The 18,023-nt window shown below is 49.0% G+C and overlaps 1 protein-coding gene across 4 annotated transcripts in view; it reads right to left on the bottom strand.

Annotated features, from left to right (window-relative positions):
- KCNQ2 (potassium voltage-gated channel subfamily Q member 2) overlaps positions 1-18,023 on the bottom strand; it is a 77,589-nt gene that overhangs the window by 46,860 nt on the left and 12,706 nt on the right. For all 4 annotated transcript variants that reach the window (XM_037403085.1, XM_037403087.1, XM_037403086.1 and 1 more), the window contains exons 2-5: positions 6,084-6,174; positions 4,722-4,848; positions 3,403-3,578; positions 2,148-2,273 (exon numbers count right to left, since the gene is read on the bottom strand). In XM_037403085.1, coding sequence (XP_037258982.1) covers positions 2,148-2,273; positions 3,403-3,578; positions 4,722-4,848; positions 6,084-6,174 — 520 coding nt within the window. The remainder of the gene's footprint in view (positions 1-2,147; positions 2,274-3,402; positions 3,579-4,721; positions 4,849-6,083; positions 6,175-18,023) is intronic.

The following is an 18,023-nucleotide window of genomic DNA, read 5'->3' as shown; positions in this document are numbered from 1 at the left end:
CTCCATGGGAAGCCGGGATGCCCCGATGCCCAGGACTGTGCTGCCACCCTCCCTGCTCGACAGGCTGGGTTTTCACACCAGTTGGGAGCATTCTCTTGCCTTCAGCTGACACACAGAGCTGCCATCTGGTGCAGAGGCTGGCGGCAGCTCTGAGCCTCCCCCGGGAGATGAGGTTGTGCCTTCGGCAGGGAAGCGAACCGGCACCATTCCCCCGGACTCCCTCTGGCATCTCACAAGAGCAGGCAGGGCTATTTGCACACATAAAGGTCTGATGCTGTTTATTCCCAATCTTGCCAGCAGTGCCTATTAGCTGGTCTCCCTTCCCATTTCAAACCAACATATTAGGCCAACAGGATTAATTCTGGCTGCTTCCTGCAACATCATTTAGGGACATTTTCTCCCGTCCCCAACATTATTGCAGTGCACCAGGGAAGTGCTGGCAAGCTGCTGTGTGTGTTTTGAGGATGGAGCTGAGAGATTTGTTGGAGACAAAGAACACCCTGAATTTCAAACTGCAGGGAAAGATGCATTTTCCCCCTTCAGTCCACAGACATCACTATAGTGGGAAACGTTGGGTATCCCCCAAGGCTTCTGACAGGATTTAGAGAATCTGGGACTGGCAGCACAAGGCAGGGAGAGATGGTCTGCTTAGGAACACCTTTGAGACTTCTCCCCAGTGGACCTCAAAGGTCCCTATGCCAAGTGGAAAGCCGTCCCTGTCCCATAGCCTCCACGGACAGAGGTGGCCCCAGGGATGGGAGCTGACACCATGCTGCTGTGGCTTTGGAAACCTCATGCATTCAACTTAGAATAAAATCACTTTTACACAAATGGAAGTACAATCCCAAAGCACTGTTTAATTGGACCCACTAAAAGCCCTATCAATTAGATGCCATTTTGACAAAGTGGTTAGAAAATGCATCTACGTGGCTATTCCTTACTGAAACACAAAGTCTAAGCAATGCTTTCTCCATAATCACTGCAAAGTTTGTTTACAATTTTTTTGTAATTTCTATAGACCACTACCAGGATTGGATTCACTAAGATCACACCAAAGGACAAGTTTCTGAACCTGAAACTTGATTTCTCTTGCTCATCTCTTAACATGTCTGTACTGGACCCATGAGTTGGACAATGACAAAACCTATTTATTTTAATGAAGCTCAGATTTTACTTTGAGCTTCTCAGGGGCAAAACAGACCAGTGCAGCTCCATGTCCTGAAACAGGGAGCGGTGATCTGCTGCCAAAGGCTCACACAGCTTGGGAAGCAAGAGGGATAAATCTGCACATGGTTCTCCCAAGACTGAGCTCTAATCTGGGCTGTCACTTCTTCCTCATTGTTTATTTTCTAGTTCTGTCAAATTCAGCTTTGTTTTTATTTTTCTGTCATAACCAAGGGACTTGAAAAGCAATTTACTGCTGCCTTCCCTCTGTCGGAACACAGGAGCTGCTTGATCAGCCGATTCCTCCCCAAGCCTGTTACTGGGATTTGATCAGATCTGGGATTTTCATTACATGCTTTGTAATCAAGGCCAAACTAGCGCCACAGTGTCGGAGCAGGAGAATAATAATGCAAGAAGATTAGAACGTCATTAATTCTTTCTTTGTTAATCGGGTAATCCAATAATTCACATGCACGCGCACACACAGAGCAAACTAAAAGTATTGCCCTTTCCTCCTTTGTCAGCAAAGATGTGAAAGGGGAGTGCTTTCAGAGCCGGAGTCTTTCTGGTACTTAGACCTTATTAATTTTATAAAATGTATTCCAGCGTGTTCAACAGAGCATTGCCCAAGTATGATTTTAAATAATTAAAGGGCGGCAATACTTGTCAAAATGATGATCAAAGCACCCCGTAGAGCATGGAGTCTTTATCTGACCTGCCTCTGCTGAGCTAAATCCCACGACTAAGAGCAACATGAGTTCCCAGTTTCCTTGCAGCTCCAGCTAATTCAAGAAATGGGATTCCCTAACATGTTCTCCAAGGTTTATTTAAGAAGACAACCTAAACGGAGCAGCCTGAAGCCATTTAATAAAAATGTTAACTAAGCACGCTGTAAGTCAATTCCTCACATAAGTGATACAAGATGGCGGGTTAATGGACATTTTATTTTAATAACCAGCAGCTGTTCTATAAAAAATACTTACCAGACCCCACCAGAGTGCATCTGCATATGTATCAAAGTGCTCATTTTCTCCTTTCTCGGCCAAGTATACCAGGAAAGAGGCCAGGATGAGGCACAGGAAGCCAATATACCAGGCAGTAATCAGCTCCTGCAAGATCATTAAGGGACAGAAGAGAATATTGCAATCCTGATGCGCATCTCCAAAAGCCGAGTTGCTTGCTTGTGGTCGGATCTGAATTCTTTTAGGCTTTGGGGCTTTGGTTCAAGACCAGTAGTGCCCCTTGTTGAGATGGGACCAAGGTAGTGGTGGTGGCCCTGCCACGCACATGGGGCAGCCCCCGTCCCGAAGACCCCGCCATCTAAACACATACAGCAAATGGAGAAGGAAAAGGACTGCTAAGAGCTCCATTATTTCAAGATGTAGAACTAAGACTAAAAAAAAAATAATTCTATTTCCTCAGTTCACACAGGGATGTAGGGTTAAAACTGGAATGGGAATCTCCAGACCCCTGGGGACTCTGCTTAGTGCAGGTCCCTTCCACTAACAGGGGAGGAGCTACAAGGCTGGGGTCTGGATACCATATCTCCCAGTTTCAGGGAAGTTTTAATTCAGAATTCAAAGGAATGATTGTTTTTGGATGAAGTTAATGCAAGAGTGGTTAAAAGAGACCCACAAATTCCCAATGATTTTTACATGGTTCTGGATAAGCTGGTGAAGCTTTTCAGGGGAAAAAGTGCAGGAAACGTTACATTTCTAAATTTGGCAGCAGGAAACAAAAAAATCGCCAACAATCTCTTCCCAAACCGAAGAAAGGCCAAGGTGCCTGACACCAGGGATCAGGTCTGTGACTGGTCTGTGATCTCATGGTGGGAAGAGGAATGGCACAAGCATCGTGTCTGTGGGAAGCTGCTGCTCGCACAGTGCGCTTCCAGAAACGCATCAGCTCTGCAGTGTGCAGCCTAGACAAAGGGCTCACAGCAACACCTGTGCTTAATGAGGCTGCTGGCTAATTGCTAGCTCTTTGAAATGAGCCGTGTCGGTGTGCAGGTAGTCGCTATGTTCAAGACATCCCCTGCAAACATCTAAACATCTCTCCCTTCTCTACTGGTCGGAGAGCTCATCGGACCTTGTGTCTCTGACTTTGCATTGCTCTCCGTGTTACCTGCCAATCCCCCCAGGCCTGGGAGGTGTTTGGGTTGGAGAACTGAACCAAAGCAGTGTCTCTGGTGGGAGAACATGCAGAGTGACTCAGTGTCCTTGCTTGGGACTTGCTCACCTTACTGTGTGCGTAGACCACAGAGCCCAGGAGCTTCCAGGTGCCGCCCCGCCGGTCCATGCGGATCATGCGCAGGATCTGCAGGAACCTCAAGCTCCTGAGTGCCGAGGTGGCAAAGACATTCCCTTGAGACCCTGCTGCCAGCACGGCAATGGACGCAATCAGCACCATGATGTCTGCACGAAGAGAGGGCATGGAAAGCTGAAGAAACATCCCTGAACCGCTTCCGAACGGAAGGCACACCGACTGCCATGGCAGCGGACGGCTGTGCATGGAAGTGATCTCCTATTAGTTGTAGCTCATGCTGGAAGGACACAGCATACATCTTAAGGATGAATGGAGCCACTACACACCTTAGGAAAACATCCTGGTTTCCTTCTCCACGCTCATCATTCCCATAGAAAATGTGTCAAATATTGCAAAGCCTGAATTCCGATACGATCCAGTGCTAACCCCGCTAAACTGGATCAAAGCCCTGCAGAATGCCTGCCCTTTTTAACCAGCTGCAGCTGCCCGCTACGCACAGCTGTCTAGGGGTTTGAATTCCACCATCTCAGCTGGGAGTGAAAACACCTAGAGGCCCACCATAATGATCCTGGGGTGCTCACAGCCAAAGGCCTCCAAGAAAAAGTCCAAGAAAAAAAGCCTGGCTCTATATATCTCAAATTCAAAGATCCTGTAAACCTCCCTCTTCCCAGTTTTCTATGCAAATTTTGAAGGAGTGCTTTTCTGTGGAATAAGCTAAGGTCCTGCACATGACCACCGCCAGCTCCCGGACATTTGAAAGCAGGCTCCACAGCGAATGGCACAGCCTCTCTGCTTGCTCCTTACCCCGTTAAAAATAACCGCTGCGCACAGATGGCCCCTTTCACAAGAGGATCGCCAAATACATTACAAACAAGAATTAATTAAGTCTCATAACTCCCTTGTGAGGCAGCTCATCAGCATCAGGGAAGGCAAAGCGAGACACAGAGAGTTTCAATGACTTGTGAGTGAGTCGGTGTCAAGGTTGGACACAGCACCGCGGGGTCCCAGCCTCTGCTGGCCAAACTCCCTTTCTGCGGCTGCGGGCAGCTGTCAGTGATGCCTGGGTACAACGGGAGCACTCCCAGGCCTGCGGGAAACAGCGGGGGGGCTCACGCAGAATAACAAAAAACATGTCTGTGGGTTAGGCCTTGTGCCTTTGTGCTCTTTCCCTTCTCAAGATGACCACGAAGCAACTGAGGATCAACCCCCAAACTGCATGCAAGGAACAGGAGCACCGCGCAAGCAATAGCCCTTTTGGTTTGGGAAATCCCGTGCAGAGAGGCAGCTCTTACCGATAACACAGAAAGGTTTCCGGGCGAATTTTAACCTTCCCCTCCAGCCCCGGTATCGGCAGCAGCAGCCAGCCGCCCAGATCCTCACAAAGTATTCCACCCCAAACACCACGATGGTGACAATTTCCTGCGAGGGAGACAACGCTATTAGTTGAGATAGAAGTGTGATGGCAAGCATGCTCCAGAATCACGTACAAACCCCCAAACTAAACTCTGCGCACCTCAGAAAATATATCACAGAGCTGTCCGCACCATTAAACTGGGAGCCCAGGCTTGACAGACTGTCAGCTCTGTGCTGTCGCACCTTCCTCCCCTGGGGTGGCAAGAGGTACTGCACATTGTAGTGATGAACTAGAGGTTTGCACCTCCTATCATGTCTGCATGCCCCATCAGAGGATTGATGAGTACCCGCTCCTCTCCCTGCCATTCGTCTCCAGGACTTGACGAGGTTAAAGCTGAGCAGCTCAGGGAAGACCAGAGACAGGAATCACTGGCTACTCCTCCCTAAGACTCTTCACAGGGAATTTGAGCTTTTTTCCCTAGAAAACTGGACCGGTTGTCGCTGTGACTGTGCTGCCCGGTGCAGGGGCGGTGTAGATCTCCATCCCCTGTGCCAAGCCAGCACACCGACGCAGGGCACCACAGCTTTTTGCACTGCCACCCGAACACCCTGCGCACGCTCCCTTCCCGCTGATTTCTTTACTAGCAGCGCTTGCCTCAGCTTTATCATGTCCCAAACCTGACGAATCCCTAATTAGTCTGCAGTACCTTTTGATGTCAATGTAGGGCAGCGACTGGGGAAGAGGAAGAAAGGCAAAAAGAAAGGAGAGGGGTGAACCCGGCAGCCCTGCGATGTGGCAGTGCAGGCAGGATCTCTGCTGGCTCTTGATGGCAGAAGCCACGTTGTCGTTGTGAGGGACACCTGGCTACTTAAGGAACAAAACTCTGCAGCTCAGGGATGGATCAAATAGTTGCAGGGATGTTATAGCGTGGGAGAGGAGGCAGCTACACAGGATGGCCCCTACTCAGAGCATCCATGGCTTTAGATATTGGGAGCTGTTGGACATCAAAGCGCCTTTCAGTTGGGATCAGTCTTGCCACTGTGTTTTGTAATTGAAGATAAATGCAGAACAAAGGAAGAGTTTAGGAAGAAGGGTTTTAAAGGATCCTTAAGAATATTTTTAGTTTATTTCTGATACAGATTTTCCTATTTCTTACCTGCAGGTTCCAGCAGTCCCCTTCTCACAAGCAACAGCTTAAATTCTTGCCTCTGTTAAACACCTGCAACCTCAGGTTTTTGTGCGTTTTTTTACTTTGTTTTAATGCCTTACTGATGGCTTCATTTGCAACCCCCCCACTTACCAGGATGTAAAGGGCCCCTTCCGAGCTGTTCTGGTACTCATCAATGGTCGAAAAGACAGACAGCACCAGACAGGAGAAAACTAGTAGAAAACTACGTAGCACAAAACCAAACCAAAACAAACAAAAAAAACCCAAACAAAAACAAAAAAAAAAAAAGAGAGAGAGAGAGAGAATGTTAATTTTCAGAGCAGGAATTTCTCACACTTCATCAAACTAGTCCAGAGAGCATTTTTGGACATATTTGTCTATGAGTATTTACTGTGCTGCTGCTGTTACACCACGAGGTAAAAAGGGGAAATCCCCGGTTTTACCAACTGGAAGGGTCACATGTTGATGGACCCACTAGACTGTTTCCAGTTTGGCCGATGCCAATCCAACTCCCCTGATCCCCTCTGACATTATTTCCCCAAGGAACTGTCAGCCCCGACTGCCACATGCTTTCAACAAGCATGCAGACCAGCAGGGAAATGTATTACTGCAGGGACAGGGGACCCAGCGGGCTGACGAGCAGGAGCACAGGCTGGGCACAAGCCCAGGGAAAGCTCCACTGATGCTCTGCTGATGCATTCGCATCCACAAAAAAAGCTACACAAGAAGCGGGACTGCACTTCCTATCCTTGCAAGGTAGGACATTTTGGGGTGGATGTAATGTTTCTTTTCTAGGCAGGAACTCCAGATTAATTCCTGAGCGCCTGCAAAGGCTGGCGACTTTTTAAGTTTGTTGTAGTATCACTGGGAGGTGGAAGGTTGTTACTCTGCTTGTCTGTGGCCAGACACAGGACACAGTAGGGGTTTGATCCAGTCCAGGGGATGTGACCTTGGTGCTGACAGTACCTTAGTATGGATCCAGAGGCACTCTGCCACCGGGCAGGGCGCTGGGCTGGCCTCTCTGTCGCAGCCTGGCAGAGACGCAAAGGAGCCCCATCCTGCCAGGAGCTGGGAGGGACCCAGCTTTGATATCAGCTCTCTCAGCCTCTTTCATTTGCCATGAAATACGGGAGATTCTCCAAACCCTTACAGTATCCATCCAGGTCTCATTGATGTCTAAACCCATGGGCTGTCCCAAAAGCAACTTCAGAAGTGCCACACCACCCTGTCATTCACAGGCTGTCCCCATCAAAACTGCCTGCTCCATGCTTTTTGTGAACGCTGGAGGTACTAACACAAATCAAAAGGCACCGAATGAATGACAGGAGCTTGACTCTCCTCTGACACTTGATGCCCCGAGTTCTCAGCTATGAAGGTGTCCTGGCAGCTACTCACGAATGGAGATGATTTCCACCAGCCCGCGATGCCCACTGCTTGCTCAAACAAAAGGAGGGAAATTAATTTACTAAAGATCCATTTACCGATACAATAAAGTAGGCCAGCGCAAGGAGAAACTAAAAGCTGCATTCTTTAAAAGCATTAAATAATTCATTTGTCTGGCTTTGTCTCACATTCCTACAAACTGCATGTTGAATATTTATAAGGTACGGTTCCGGTGGTGCGTGCTGTTCCTTTTTGTTGTATAAAGAAAAGGAGCTTCACACCACCGGGTCGTGCTTGTGGCTTTGCAATGACCATTAATGTCACAGTAACAAGTAAAAACTGGGGGATCTGTAGTATTTAGTTGAACCACAGGCTGAAACATCCCTGCCTGCCAGAGGGAAGGGACCTTCTGAGCCATCTCAGCAAAGGCTGAGCTTTGTCCGCAACAAGATGAATTCAAGCGTAGACCAGTTGAGGAAAATTGCCTGATTTCTCACTGCAAATTTACTTTTCTCATATCAGGTCTGGTACCTGGAGACTTGTCGCAACCTCAAGAAAGTAAGAAAACATCCCCTGCAATCCCACTTATGGTGTCCCTCCGTGTCTCACTTAAAATGTTTTTTCTCCCCAAGTTGGTCTTTTAAACCCCTCGCCATAAACAAGCCGACCGCATCCTGCCCTGCAGCCCCACGGATTCCGTGCAGCCCCACATGCCCCAGGCTGCCTGGGCTGCCCTGCGAGCTGGAGTGGGACCCCGCTGTGCCCACCCCAAGGGGGGGAGCAGAGCCCTGCACCGCTGGAGCAAAGGAGCTGCAACTGGGTCAGGCAGCCCTGCTCCCACGGCGGCCCAGATTTTGCTGCAAACTTCTGTGTTGGAGTGAGAAGCAAATGAATAATCAATGAAAGGAAAAATAGAAGAGGAAAACTAAAAAAAAAATGATCACAGAAAGGGATCAGGGGGAAAAGAAAATCCTGCATTTTCGGATTAAAGAAGTAAAACGTGGGTTGTACTCTTGTGACCAAAAATCACAGTAAAATGCCTGAGGAGGGGCTGAAAGCAAAGCGCCAATGCCAACACAGGCATGCACGAGGTGTCTGCTAAGGTGACCACCTCGGACAGATGCAGAACAAAGCTGTGCTCAGACAGTGAGTCCTGGCAGCAACAAATGCCACAAGAAAGAGGATTCCTGTGCGTTAAGTTTTTTGCTAGGCATATATCAAGGGGGCAGAAAAAAGAAAAGAAATCACTTTATCACTTCACATCCCAAGGGCGGATTGTGCAAGCAGTGGTTATGTGAGGAGAGCCAGCCAGCTCCGGGTGCTGCTGGGGCAGTGGGACATGTGGGTGCTGCTCATTTCCTTCCCCAGCACTTGCTACAGCCTCATCCCCCTCCTCTCCCCAGGGCCGGCTCGGTGCTGCTGTAATTTTGGCTCTGCACTCCCCAGGGCTCTCAGTGCTGGGGAGACCTGATGCACATCACACTTGCAGGGCCAGCATTAATTACAGTACTGCTGAGCATGGGAGGCAACAGGGAAGGCACTGTCTTCTTCAATGAAGCGCAGGAGTTCCATGGCCAAATCCCATGTGGACCAAAATCTCCCTATCTCAGTCCTGACAGGGACATTCAGCCACCCGGTAAGGAACAGTTCTGCCAGCAAGGGATGGAGGCACTGGCTCATCATGGGATGAGCTGCACAAGCATCCCAAAATACCTCCACAGTGATGTACCACTGCTCTGCTTGACCCTGTGGTCCACAAACCTCTGGGAGGCTGTAAAAGGAGACTAAGGGACAAAACCTTTCTGCAAGGAAAATTAATTTGGGGGTTGGGGTCTGTATGGATCTTGGGAAGCTTTGAAGGATCTGCAGACCCCCCTTGGACAGGGGGCTGGAAGAAGAAAGCTAAGCGGTATGTCCCCACCAGAGATGGTGTGTATCCCCTGAGCTCCCACCGAGGGAGGGCAGTGGGGGACAGGAAGGCTGACTCTGCTTTAATTTCACCTAATCCACCCAGACAGCACAGGAAAGGGCTCCAGATAATAATGGATAGCTAGAGAAAGGGAAACAGGCCAACAAATAGTGTAGGGGTTGGGATGAATCTAATTTTTAAAGCTACATATCTAATCAAAGCAAATTATGTCTGCTGGCTGACTCTGGGTAATGTTAATGTGCAATAAGAAACGTTAATTATGTCCCATCTAATGACTTTTACATTAAAGATGCCAATTCTGCTTAGCGCTTTGGAGAAGACAATATCCTCCTCCAGAGCAGACTGGAACTGGGTCCTGCACGATGCACGGCTGCAGCTACCACCAGCTTCTCCCAAAGCCAAGCCAGGATGCGAAGGGCAGCGCGTGACTTCGGACCACCGTCTCCTCTGTACTGAGGGCATGGAGAAAGCTGGCTCCAGCCTCCTGGACCCACTGGAGAAGGGCACCTCATGTCACTGCAGCTTCTCACCCACCACCCATTCCTGCAGGCATCCAGCACCTTCTGCTGCCCCGTGCCTGTTACTCAGACCTATAAGCTCAGGCAAGACCCAGCTGTGCAAATCTTGACTGCTGCTAATGCTAATAAATCCAAAGTCAGGCTTTACATCCAAAGGTTATGTTGACTTAAAACATTCCTGGCAAGCTTCTTATTACAATTTATAAATCCCGGCACAAAACCTGCATATCCAGATTTCATATCCACTGTGCTTCAGGTTAGCAATAGAAAAGACTGAACTCCCCCTCACAAAAAAAAAAAAACTTAAAATTACTTGAAACAGGAAAGATTGTCCTTTTTTTCCCCACAGTAAAAGCACAAGACAGAATCATCACAAAGCTTTTCAGGTTAATCATCTAATTTGCCTTCCAAAAGAAAACCCCTAGGAATCTACACAGCCATTTACATAAGAATTTAAAAAGACCTTTAAATTTGTTCCTGAAATACTTGTATTCAAATAACATTCACTGAAGTGCAAAAACATTGGTCTTCCTCTGATGAAGCATCAATAATTAGCAACTGCATTCCTGGATGCAGTGGAGATGGATGTAAAACAGGGAAATGACACAAGCTCATAACAAGCCACTCTGCTTGTTACACGCTTTGTCGGCTTTCCCTGGAATTGGGAAAGGGAATTAATGATTTGTTTAATTAGGAAGAGCAAAGCTGGAAAAGGAGTCTTTTACTACAGGCATTTGAGAGCTGTACAATGCCAAGCAACTTAAAACATTTAAAACACTTAAAAATTACTTTGGGGATGTAAACAAGGCGTTGATAACTGTGCTAAAATAAAAACCAAAACGCTTATGGCAATCCATCTGTAATCCCAGCGATCCATTTGCTGTGGTCTCCGTGAAATCCTGGCATTCAAGTACCTAAAACTTCAATGTAAATCAAAGGTCATGAAAACGCAGCAGCGATAATAAACCAAGGTGAAAGAACATCCACACTGAGGAACACCTGAGATTGTCAAATGCCTTTTAACACTCAGAGAGCCTCGTAATCAGAATGGGAATATTTACACTCCATTTAAATCTCCAGTGAATCAAGAGGCAAAACTCTGATAAGGCCATGGTTTTTCCAGGGGTAAAGACATGGTTGCATTGTACCTGCCCTCAGCCAGGAGCATCCGTCATCTTTATTCATGCAAGCAATCCTGCTGCGATTTGCAACCTGGCTATTCATTTACAAGGCTAAATATGAGCCTAAATGCTTCACTCTGGGTTTCCACATCCCTCCGTCTCAGCCAAGATCATCTCCCAAGGAGAATTCAGTCACTAGCAGAGCTGAAAATAGAAGTGGGGAGTACTGCCTTTCAGCCCTGTGCCGTAATAAATGCTCTCCTTTCCGAAATCAGGTCCTGAACCTGCAGGTTTGGCCATGCCCAGCCCCATCCTCTCATCCAAGATCTGGCTCCACAGAGGAGCCCGGAGGCTCCTGGGCACCCACATGGGTAGAAAACATCGTTTATGGGCAACACACAGGCTGGCTCCAAGGCAGGGATTCTCATTGTTTATAAACTTTTTAATAAATCTGTAGCAAAGGCCTCTCTGGGACAACATTAATAGCTCCTGTGCCTTCGCAGTGCCCTGAGATGATGGCTGAACAGCTCTGAAAAGCAGCACCCAGGTTGTACGAAGCAACAATGTGTGCTAAGGACAATGCTGTAAATGGAGCGGTGCCGCATCCCCAGAGGACCAGCACAGTGTCCCAGAGGACCAGCGCAGTGTCCCAGAGGTGCTGTGGTGCGGACAGCAAGGCTGCTCCGGGAGATGGGAGTTAATCAGGCTACAGAGAAGCACGTCTCAGAGATCCCAAACCACGTTATAGAGGCAGCAGTGGGATGGGAAGGAAAATGAGAGGGTTTGCTTTCCTCATGAGCCCTATCACCTCACCACCCGCAAGCCCCCAAGTCATACCCCTGGCCCCTGTGCAAATCTGCTCTCCTGGGGTGACAGCAAGGCAGCAAAAAACGGGAGGTGGTGTCCCAGCAGATGGGGTGTTCTGGGGTCTTCCCCAGGCAGGTGGCCAGGGTGGGAGCCCGAGAGCACCGTGTCCTGCTGCTGTGCTTGCGCTGCCCTTGCAGCTTGTGACACACACCTGCACGGTTACAGCCCAGGGAAGCAGCAGGGGGGGAGGTCTCCTTCGCATCAGGTGATGGGAGGAAGGTCTTTCCTGCTTCATGGGCAGATAAGGGGCATTCACAAATTCCAGAACAGCAAACTAAGGAAAAAGGAATAGCTGGTCATGGCTTCACTGTATGAGCGTGGTAAAGTGGCACAACTAAGTCACAAAAAAACCTCTTTCCCCACCTTCTTTCTATGTAGGCAGCACGTTCCTCAGGAAAAAAAAAAAAAAAAACAAAACCCCAAAAAACCCCACCAAAGAGCAGGATATGGGTTCACGTATATTTTCTCCTTAACAGCCACCACTTTTGAAATCAGTTCCCACTCCAAGAGCTCCTCCAGCCTTTCCCTCTTGCTTCTAACAGAGTCAGGGAGCAGAAATGGCATCATCTGCCCCAAGTGCCCAGAGCCACAGTCCTGACCTGAACCCACAAACTGCAGGAATTTGAGCAGAAATGGTATTTGCATGACATAGCTTGTCCCTCATCCAGCAAAGGATTGTATCCACACTTGCAAGCAAGAGTGAGCTTAAGAGCTTTTCTGGATTGAAGCCTCAAAGAGCAAAAGTCGCCTGAAAATGACAGGGAATAGAGATCAAGACCTGAAAAATGAAATTTCAGTAATCAGATGTTTGGGGGTTGCTTTTTTTTTTCTTTTTTTTTTTTACAGACTGGCTCTAACAATGTAACAACTCAGAAAAAAAGCCTGATTAATAATAATCACTGCATACAAAGTTCTAGCTCAAATGTTCCTCTTTGTCCTCATCTAACATGAATCACTGGGAAATGCTTGTCTGAGTATTCTCCTCACCCTGCACACGCAGCCTCGGAGGAGCCAGATGTCTGGAGGAAAACCCAGAGTATTCATCAAGCCCATGCACCTGCCAGAGGAGCCCGTCTCTGCTGCGACTCAGCGCTGCTGGGCTGAGGTTTTCTTTTAAAAACTTGGTGGGGAGAAATATATTCACACAGTTGCAGGAACGGTTCACGCGTGAGAACCCTGAAGACCACGGTGCAATTACGGTGCATTGGGAGGTAAATTAAGAGTAGAAAAATACTGGACATTTACGTAATTCTTAAAATGCCTGCACAGGCATTTACTCAGAGCATGTTCATTGATTTTAATGTGAGGGAAAGTTGCTGTCTCATGCAATACCCATATTATTCAGATTGAAATCTGAGTGCTGCCTCTGTTTCATCCCACAGGGTATTCCCAAAAAAAAGCCTCTGCTTCCTCCCTACCTCTGACAAACCAATACTAGTCAGTACAGGAATATGAGCCTTCCTAATCTGACTTTTATCTGTATATGAAGACCAAGTTTTTTCTCTTTAAGGGCAAAGCCCTGCTTTTCTGCAACACCTCGGGAAAAATAAATTAAATAAATTTAAGAAGCCAAGGTCTATGCTGCACCATTGGAGGATGCAGGAATAAAAAAAAATCCTCTTGCTGAGGTCAAGCTCCTTTCACTGGTCTGGACAAGTCACTTGACCTGACTTAAGTGAGCTCTAAAACTGGGTTAAAAGCAAGATGTCCCTGTAAAATGTAATGCTGCATCTCATCTAAACATTCCTCGAGGGAATGGGATATACAAAAATAGGCTCTGGTCTAATTGCAGATAGGAAGATTGTCTCAAAATGTGCAGGGCTAGTTCCCGCTGCAGACAGGAATAGTAGCTGGTTTTTCAAAGGTCTGTCCCAGAAGCAGCGATTCAGCTGGAGCCCGAGGTTTCCTGCCCACGAAGGACAAGCTCTGTCTCTCCGAGCTCCTTCAGCTTTGCTCCCCTCTCTCCAACTCTGCATTAGTTTTACAGCACCCAGAATTACAGCACCCCAAAAACGAGCATCCTCGCTGAGAGCATCTGCAGGGAGCTGCAGACACAGAGGCTCGGCAGCTCTCAGCAGCTGCATGAGCCACCTCAGACCCATGGCAGGCAACTCTATGGCTCAAAATCCTTGTGTCGACTTTAAAAACCACACTTTCCCCACGCTTCAGCCCACGGTTTATGTTTCTGTACAGGGAGGTCCCCAGAGCTGTTCTCTGGGGCTCCCTCCGACGCGAAGGCACACAGATGCCCCAGCCCCTTCCTGGGGTCCACCCAGAGCGTCACCCCTCGATAACTAGAAAACAAGAATATGTTTTTTTGAAGCCACAGGCTAATGACAACACCAAAGCATAAAACACAAGCATTACCAAAGCATGGTTAATTTCATTTGCTCATCAGTTTAATTAACTGAGTCTTGGGGAAAAGAAAGAAGTATTTGCAAACTGCCCATATAATATTTCTTAAGAGTTGGTAATTTCACCATCTGTTTAATTTTGCTTCTCTTGTCCTAGTTAGAGATTAGGAAGAAGCTCAGAGCTAAGCAGCAAGAGAGCTGGTTCACAGCCCTTTGATTTTAGTCCCCAGATGATGACAACCCCCCGGCTGGGTAAAAAAATGTACCCAGAGGAATAACGATAGTGCTGCAATCTGCAGGACCATGTTCCCTCTCTGCGCCCCTCCCCTACTCACACCGGTGCAAATCAGGAATAACCCCTCAAAAGCCAAACGGGCTGCACTGCCACAGGGCAAGGTCCGGCTCAGCTGGGTCTGAGCCCTGCAAGAGCAGAGGGACAACCAAGCCTGGCATGCAGGAAAACACACAACTAGGTCCAACAACAAGAACTAAAAGACAGTGATGAATTTTGGAGCTCTGCATCCCTTCCCCACATCAGCGGGACCGCACGTTCCTCCATGGCAAAGGTGGCAGAACACAGCCCTGACGCTTTCCATGTCCATGAAGCTGCTCCTGCTGGGATGGGAACGTTTGTGCTGGGAGCAGCGCCCTGGCCATGCATAGGCAGGCCCCGAGGAGCTGCTCAGGGTGAAGGGATGCAAAACAAACCCAGATCTCCAGAGAGCTCAGGCTGGAAAAGGCAGTGCTCTTTAGCCCTAAAATTTGCTGAGACAGCCAGTCATGCCACAGGGACCGGAGAGCATCACAACAGCTGCCAGTCAAGCTCCATTTACCCTCACCACTAATATAACTATTCTGGGTCCTCCAGGAGCTGCAACTCTGAATTCAAAGTCCTTTTCCACCAAGCTCCCCTCTATGGCAGTAAAGCCTCCCTGAGCTGTTGTAGCCAGATTTGCCCCAGCCACGCCACTCCCCAGGAGCAATGGGGAGACCCCCCTGCCACCACCCACGGCGGTGTCTCACCTGCTGGCGGCAGAGAACGGCCACCTTGTGACACCGACCCCAATGGGAGCGGGACAGGTCTGCCAGGGCACAGCCTCTCCTTGTACCTGGTAAATTAATTCCCAGCGCTAATGGGCAATTAATCACTTCTATTATCCTTTGCTGCTTCTCTGGCATAACTCGAATGCAAGCGGGTGGCCAGGGGAGCAGGTGAGCACAGCTCAGCCCTGAATACTGGGGGTACGGGGGGCAGCCCCCCATCATCAAGAGCCCTTTGCAGAGGGAAAGGCTGCCTGGGAAGCTGAACCCAGAGAGAATGGAAAAGCCATGATCCTGCCAGAAGAAATAAAGGCAAAACTCAATTACAAGGGAGATGCGTTTTAAGCCCTTCAGCCTGGGTAGCTTTGGAGGGCTTTGCGGCAGTCAGGGTTGCGGGGCGAGAGCCAGCACGTGCACGTGAGGGCTTCTTGGCTCACCTAAATACCTGCAAAGAAGGTGGCATTGCCTCACCCACAGCTCCCCAAAAACCTCCATCAGTGGAAGAGGGGAGCAACAACACATGTACCTCCCAGCCCCTGCAGTGCAGCCCTTTAATTTCACTTAAGGCCACCCTACCCAGCTGGTTCCCCAGCCCTGTGCCTGGCTCTGACTGCTGCTCACAGCTACGAACCAGCCAGACATGGGCAGCCAGGAACCAGGGCTGGCCCCAGCACCACTTGGGTGCAGGAACGAACCCCTCCAGCCAACCTGGTCCCTAAGGCAACGAGGCTCATGCAATCACCCTGTCTGGTTGCCTCAGTGTCTCTACCTAATATTTGAACCTCTTGGCCAATTTTCATCAAATTTGGCAAAGAACAGCAAGCCAGTGATGGGCAACTATGAGAAGGGCACCCCGGTTTTGCCCCTCGGAGGAGGCAGCTGTGTGGGCTCGGGGGGTTGGCACACGCCAGCGACCCTGGGAGAGCCACAGGCTCACAGCAACCAGCTCCCCCAAGTTCCCCCGCTCAGCAAATGCCAGGTTTGTTCCCTGTGCCAGTAAACACAACAATAAATAGCAAGCTGCAGGAGGCAGATGATTGTGTGGTGAAAGGTGGAAAATATCTAAAAAGGATTTAAAGCAGGGAGGAAAAACAGGAAAAGAGGGCTGTGGATTATGTTCTCTGAGGAGGAGGAGGAGCTGCTCGGCTGGTGAAAGGCAGCAGAGGCAAGGAAGGTTTTCCTGCCCATCCTGCAGCTCCTTGCTTCGGGTGATGCTCAGGTCCTCTGTGTGGGTCCCTCTTTGCAAAGGTCCCCAGACCCAGCCCCGATGTGGGACGCCACCAGCTCCAGCCCAGGGACAGGAGCAAGTCTAGCACCACAGGGGTCGGACCCACGGTCTTCTAAAGCTCATAAGTAACAGGGACACAGGGCATAGACACATTAAAGCTGAAGAGAGATTATCTAGCTGCCATTTCAACACGCTGGTAAATCAAAGTCGATGGAAGCCATATGCTCTGCTGGGAAGCATCCATCTCGTTGCCAAGGAAACATCCTTCCCATTTAAAATGGCAGGCAAAGGCTTGCAAAAACCTGATTTTAACCCCTTTTTCTCAGGCATGATCCAAGTCCCCAGCAGCCACCCCAGCCCCGTGGCATCGTGCTGCATGCTGCTGCATGTGGGAGAGCTGTCACAGCTTAACTCAGGAGCAGGAGAAGGGGACGGTGCCTCTCCCATGGGGTCCAGAGGAAATCAGACCTAGCCTGACAGCAGTGAGACCTTGCTTCCAGCTCATTCTCAAACCAGTTTCCGTGGTTTATTCCCTGGGAAGAATAGGGGATCGATCTGCCTGGGTCACATCAAGCAGCTCCGCTCAGGGATGCTGTAGGTGCATGGTACAGACAGTGGCTGGCCAGGCACAGATGTGCTCAGCTGTGGGGTAAGACACTTCTGCAGCAAAGGAATAACCAACAGCAGGACCACGGCCTGGGTTACTGCTGCGCAAATCCTGCCTCTTGACAAGCAGCAGGTACCACTCGATTTCATACAAGTAGCAGGAAAAATCTGACTTTGGAAGTTATGGCAACCTACAGCCAGGGCTTCAGGCTTGCCAAAATAATGATAAACCCACCACTGAGCTCAACAGCTGGCTGGAGTCTGCAGCTGGCCCCAGGTCTCCTCTGCATCTGCACCTTCTTGTTGCTCCCTCCAAGCCAAGTGTAGGGTCACTGCTCAGAAACACGGCCAGGCTGGTTGGCCAGGGTCTCTGCCAGCTGATGGAGAAGGTGATGGGGTGGTGGGACAGGGCACCCCCAGAGCACAACCTGCAATCTGGCATTGTGGAAGTCACAGCACCAAATGCTCTCCAGCCTGTTAATGCTAATGAATGTGCATGTGAGTTTAGTTTAGCCAGAATATACACACCAGCAGCCATGTGGGTGCTGGGACAGAAATCTGAACATCCCCTTGCAAAGATGTTGCTTCTCTGTGTTTACTTCCAACCTAAGCCTCTCATGATTCCCCCCCACACTTTTTTTAAACTCTTCTCATTTATTGTAAATCCCACAAGCAGATGAAACCAATTGTTAAAGTATGGAAACAGAGTATTTTCTATTCTGATAAGTAGCTGTGCTCTAACAACCTCTATAATGGAGAACAGAGACAATATTTAATAATTCAAAGCCTAGGGAGGCCTGATGGGACAAGGATACATGCTGAAGTCTCCCTGTCTGTATGGGAAATGGTTATTACTGCTGGAGGAGGGAGAGGCTAGGGTTACAGCATGGGGAGCAGCGATGCTGGATTATGCTACAGGCATCCCATGTCACGGAATTCCTCCGTACCTCAGCTCCCAAATTGGAATACAGGGTAATAATTCCCCCTAGCATACGAGGCACAGCTGAGGTTAAGCCCACACACA

This window comes from Falco rusticolus, chromosome 10 (assembly GCF_015220075.1).
Source record: "Falco rusticolus isolate bFalRus1 chromosome 10, bFalRus1.pri, whole genome shotgun sequence".
NCBI classification, from domain to species: Eukaryota; Metazoa; Chordata; class Aves; order Falconiformes; family Falconidae; genus Falco; species Falco rusticolus.
The sequence above is the reverse complement of the archived record's forward strand: the minus strand, read 5'-3'. Positions and strand labels throughout refer to the sequence as shown.